The sequence below is a fragment of the Salvia splendens genome, chromosome 2 (assembly GCF_004379255.2).
Source record: "Salvia splendens isolate huo1 chromosome 2, SspV2, whole genome shotgun sequence".
In the NCBI taxonomy this organism is placed as follows: Eukaryota; Viridiplantae; Streptophyta; class Magnoliopsida; order Lamiales; family Lamiaceae; genus Salvia; species Salvia splendens.
Window position 1 is genome coordinate 36,290,141 of NC_056033.1, and position 5,813 is coordinate 36,295,953.

At 35.7% G+C, this 5,813-nt stretch overlaps 1 protein-coding gene across 1 annotated transcript; it reads left to right on the plus strand.

Annotated features, from left to right (window-relative positions):
• Positions 1 to 1,360: 1,360 nt before the first annotated feature.
• Positions 1,361 to 4,326, plus strand: LOC121792491 (RHOMBOID-like protein 1). The gene is made up of 6 exons (XM_042190465.1): positions 1,361 to 1,989; positions 2,194 to 2,357; positions 3,134 to 3,297; positions 3,388 to 3,647; positions 3,726 to 3,852; positions 3,946 to 4,326. Exons 1-6 carry the CDS (start codon positions 1,676 to 1,678, stop codon positions 4,066 to 4,068), a joined length of 1,152 nt encoding a protein of 383 aa, XP_042046399.1. The 5' UTR covers positions 1,361 to 1,675; the 3' UTR covers positions 4,069 to 4,326.
• Positions 4,327 to 5,813: the final 1,487 nt, after the last annotated feature.

The following is a 5,813-nucleotide window of genomic DNA, read 5'->3' on the forward strand; positions in this document are numbered from 1 at the left end:
AACTGTCAACAAGACTTAGATCAATTCCAAATATGAATAATTCTAAACAACATGAATACTAATCACATACTATCATTTTAAAATGTAGACCTCACAATCTTTTAACACCACTTCCACCACATTTTCCTTCTCTCTAATATTTCATACTTTACCAATTACACATTAAAACTCGTATCATTTATAACTTTTTCTACTATTTTTTTATAGACGGGGTTAGTATTTATTTTGAAAAAAAATCAATAATATAAAAAATATTTAGATTATGGGCGTCAACGCTGAAACCGGACTTATCTATAAGATCCAAAAGGTATCAGTACAATGAAGTTTGAGACCCAATCAATAAACCTTTTTCTATTCATACAAAATGTTTTGACCCATAACAAACAACTATGTATCGTTATATTTTAAATTTCTCATATATTTTACGTATGAAGGCTGATTGGATTTTAAATTTTAATGTATGTGGTAATGCCACAAAGGCCCAAAAAGAATTACACTTAAAAGGAAAATTGGATATTTAAAACGGGGTAGCAAAAATTAGAAAGTAGTATAGGACATTTGAAATGGAGATAGTATTAGTAATACATTTAGACACAAATCATAAAAAAAACGATAGCATATGATCTAATCACCTATTTATTTTAAGTATAAGGAGCTTTGGGTTGGGAGTTGTACTCTAATCATAAATCATAATAGAGTCAATAATTTTATGGTATTTGTAATCATTGTAGTATCTAATTTGTAAAAATTACATGAACTACATTAAAGTCAGTAAAATCAATATCTTCTAATTAATTTTATCTTTGAATTGAGAAACTTAATCATTTTTTTATTCTTTTAATTACTGTGTTTTGTATGTAAAGACTAATCAATTATATGTGATCTAAATAGAGCTAACATTTTAGTATATGTGGATACGATACTCATTTTAAACTGTAGTTACATTATAATTGCATTGTTCATTTATTGTATAGTTTTAGTCCTAATAAAAGGTGTATCAAATGGTCGAAGGTTTAGTGCTGATGCACCACAAAATGCTCTAGGATTGTGAGAATAACATCGATGGATGCCGGTGAGCGTTTTATGCGTATTTTTTAGAATTCAAAGAAATATGAACTTCTCGTATATCTTCAATGTTTAACAAAAGAAAAAAAGTAATATGTGAAGGAAAGAACAAGAAATACTCCATCTACCATTAAATATCTTATTTCATTTAATATTTGGGTAAATAGTTTAATTTTGAGTCAAAGTGGACTATTTCCTCTTCTTGAAATGAAATCTTCATGGAGTATAATCGACCGTCATTTACTCTTTTGATTAGGGAAATTTTTTCAACAAAATCTGCAAAAATGAACAATTTCCTTAACTTCTTTCAAAAATAAAACGTGTCCCAAAACCCATGAGCTTAATCTTAGTTTGAACGCATCAATATTCAAACCATCTCTCATATTAATATTAGAAGAAGAAGAAGAAGCAGCAGCGAAGCTACAGCTACAGCTTTTCATGCGAAGGCCGCCGCGCAAAAAAGTTACTCCAATAGAAAAAAGAACAAATTCAAACACTCCCGTTCTCTCTCATCATGGATGATTTCATCAATTAACCTAATCCCCTCCCTCTCTCTCTCTCTCAACTACCATTCTCACCTAATCATCTCTCTCTAAGAAAAATCAACCCGATGGCCACCGTATCAGATACCGCCCCAATGCTCGGCCAGTCGCGGCGGGGCGGCAGCAAAACCATCCATCCCGCCTCACTGGAATCTCCATCCCCCGCCGCCGCCGCCTCACCCTACAGGGAGGTGAAACATTTCAAGAAATGGTTTTCGTGGCTGATCCCCACCTTCGTAGTTGCAAACATAGTGATGTTCGTGATCTCCATGTATGTCAACAATTGCCCCAAAAATTCGCTTTCCTGTGTCGCTCGATTTCTCGGAAGGTTTTCTTTTCAGCCTTTCAAGGAAAATCCCCTCCTTGGACCGTCGTCTTCGGCGTAAGTACTTTAATTTGAGCTGTTTTGCTTCAATTTTGGGTTGCTAAGGTTTTGGTGAGAAAAGTAGTTTATTTATGTAATTGAATGATGGAAAATTGTTTATTTACTTGGATTGGAGCTAATCTGTGATAAGACTTGGCTGAGTCGCATAAGTATGGATTCGTAATTGATGGTTGACATTTGAAGAGCTATCTTGTGGTTTAGGTTATTGAAGATGGGAGCTTTAGATGTGAGTAGAGTTGTGGATAGACACCAAGGCTGGCGCCTCATCACTTGTATGTGGTTACATGGTGGCCTCTTTCACTTACTTGCAAACATGTTGAGCCTCATAGTTATTGGCATCCGCCTCGAGCAAGAATTTGGATTTGGTGAGTCAACCACACTAATTGATAATGATGCTCATGTTTAGTTGTATAAAGAGTAAATGTAGCAGCTTCACTCTACTTGATTAAGACAGGGTTTATTGTCATCTTTGTGTGGAGATGTATTATTTGCATCAACGGTGTCTAAGAAATTCCATCTTGGGATCTTCCTCCAGATTGCCTTATAGGAAGTAAAGGACTTGTGATTATTTTGCAACTCTAGGGTGCCATAGCATTTGCTCACATCTCCATCACGATCGGCAGTCTTGTCCCTGTAGGATGAGGTTGACAGATTGATAATTTTATCATCAATGCTTGCAACAATATTTACTTATAGTTGGTTATAATCATTCTACTTGTATTAAATGCTGTATAATTGTAGCTGTACATAGCTTTCGCCCATTGTACTCGGCCTATTCACTACACATGTTGGTTTATGTCCCCCGTCCTTTTATTTTAGATAGCCATGTGCTACGGATGTCTTGTGCTTCACATATTGAACTCGGCCTATTCACTACACATGTTGGTTTATGTCCCCGTCCTTCTATTTTAGATAGCCAAGTGCTACCCATATTAAACCTATGCGACCTTGTTCATTTCATTGACTTCTCTTCATCATAATCATGTCATACCTTCACTAGAAACACATGCCAGTTCTTTAGTTGGATACTTACTTAGGGATGTAATATATCGAGTTTCAGCAACGAGGCACCCTATTTCCGCTAAAAATTAGTTGTTTGTTAATATTTGATAAGGCATGATGTTATGAATGATATTTTCAGTGCGCGTCGGTCTTCTTTATCTCATCTCTGGATTGGGCGGAAGTTTGCTATCCGCTCTCTTTATCCAAAGCAATATATCTGTTGGGGCGTCTGGTGCTCTGTTCGGTTTATTGGGAGGAATGTTGGCAGAGCTAATTGTTAACTGGACCATATACGCTAACAAGGTACTGATTCTATCCAATGGTAACTAAACTTTATCCAAGTCTCAATGTTCGCTGACGCATGGTCGTTCACAACTTGAAATGATCATGCAGCTTGCCGCGTTATCCACCCTAGTGATAATCATTGCTATCAACTTAGCCGTGGGAATCCTCCCGCACGTGGACAACTTCGCCCATATTGGAGGGTTTCTCTCGGGTTTCCTTCTTGGTTTCGTATTTCTGATCCGCCCGCATTTTGGATGGGTTAACCGGAGATACGGCCCCGCTGGGCACCCTTCACAATCATCAGGTGCTAAATTTAAGACTTACCAGTACGTGCTATGGGTGCTCTCACTGATCCTTCTCGTTGTTGGGTAAGCATTAAACTTTTCTATCCAAAATTCCCCGCTTAATACCTCCGATTATTTAGTCTTATCCCGTGTGCCATGTAGGTTCACCGTGGGGATGGTGCTGCTTCTCCGTGGTGTCGATCTAAACGATCACTGCTCCTGGTGCCATTACCTAAGCTGCGTTCCCACTTCAAGATGGAGCTGCAACACGGAACCCATCTCATGTCAGGTAAGGAACCACCCAACACCCCTCTCCAATGACGCTCGCTTGTCTTGTAATTTTATTCTATTGGTAACTGATAAATCGTTTGTTGAACTGCAGGCGGTATCGATTGGGAACGAGTACACCTTAACATGCTCAAACAACGGAAGAAACAGTACGTATTCACTATTCAATCCGTCACAGAGTCAAATTCAAGGATTGTGCGCGGAGCTCTGTAGGTGAGCGGACGGTCCCTCCATTGGCCGTCATCTCATCTCTCAGGTTCACTGGTGTTTATACAGTTTGATGGATCTGTTGTTTTGTGCATAAAAATATCGAAAACAAGCAGCCGCTTCGTCGGCTGGAGCCTATACCTCATTGCATGCAATTCTTTGTAAATTAGCAGCTATAGTCCGTTTATTTGTTGAACTTATTTTTATAAAGTGTGACTTTTTTTTGTGTGTGAGTATATTTTGGATATACAAAGGCAGAGTTTCAGTATATGAGATTTATGTGTAGCATTTTTATTTTTATGCTTTTGAATTTCACTACTAATATTCAAAGCAGTAGTAATAGATAGTGATGGGTTTGGAATTCTATACTGCTCCACAGTAATTATCGGTTAAATCAGTTTTCTTATAGTTGGATAGTAAAAATAATACTACTTAGATTATTTTAAAAAATTATGCCAATAATATAATTAGTAGTATATTTTAAAATCAGTAATTGAATTTAAAACTATAAATATGTAAGATAATTTTTTGATTTTTTTCTTTTACTTTTTATTCATCACCTTTCATGTTTTCTTGTTTTCTCAAATTAATCTTTTGCAACAATTTTTCTTCGATTATTTCTCTTGTTTCAGCTCTGACTATACCTCAATATCTGACAATTGGTCTTCATCTACGTTGATTTAATAAGGACAACATATGATTTTGTACAAAAGATATGTGCTATGGCTTAAGCCCATACACCCTATGACCCTAATAGGTGTATCCGTGAGTGCTATACAATGTCATTTGGTCTTGAGCTATTTTTTGTAAGTGGAGAAATATTTTTCATACCACATCATTTTTGTATTAATGGAAAATTTTGAATATACCTTCTTTTGCCACTAATAAAAAAGGTATTTTCACAAATTTTTAATGTATTAGAATCAAATAATTGGTGTCACAAATTGTACAAGTTACATAAATTCATTTTATCTATGACTTCCAAACATGGAGTAACAAATTCAGTTTGGATTTTTACATTTTTTTTCTTATAAATTAATGATGTCGAGAGGAATTTTTAAGGTATTACTAGAATTTATCAAATGAATAATATAATAAACTACGGACAATGCAAATTAAAAAGGAATAGTGCTCATATAAGATATACTACTATTGGATATCATTTTTCGATCTACATAACTTAAACACCCAGTGCAAAAAAAAATTCCATCAGAACTTTTATATCATAATTAAGTTTAGCAATTTCTAGAGCATAAAAATTATTTTAAAATACTAGTGATACTCGTCGCACGGCGGTATACTAGCTAAACCTAATGGCATTAAGTAGTATTGAATGTTGACAACGAGACGTATTGTGGTTGCAAACAAATTTAATTTGAAATATGCACGTAGACGTTGAATTCAGAAATCCCAAGTACAATTAATTTGATCTACCAATTATAGAGATTAGAGAATAGAAACATGATCAAAGTATAACTAATATTAAGTGTATAATTAGATAACAAATCTCAGTCACACATTATCTTAATCTAATGACCAAAATAAGTAAACATTTTTAGTTAATAAAAACTGCATAGGGGTATTTTAGGAAATCAACTTTGTTCTCATATTTTCACATACACACACCATTCACGCTCACACACAAACACACTCTCTCTCCTTCTCTCACGAAAGAGGTGGCGGAGCAGCTTGCACCTCCTCTCCGGCGACACCCTCCTCCGGCCTGCCTCACACGGCTGCCTCCCCATCTGTTGC

Excerpts from the sequence above, each read along its gene's own strand:
- LOC121792491 (XM_042190465.1), top strand. The coding sequence starts at position 1,676 with ATGGCCACCGTATCAGATACCGCCCCAATGCTCGGCCAGTCGCGGCGG. Across the intron at positions 3,648-3,725 it reads CTGATCCTTCTCGTTGTTGG|GTTCACCGTGGGGATGGTGC; the intron begins GTAAGCATTAAA and ends TGTGCCATGTAG. Across the intron at positions 3,853-3,945 it reads CGGAACCCATCTCATGTCAG|GCGGTATCGATTGGGAACGA; the intron begins GTAAGGAACCAC and ends GTTGAACTGCAG.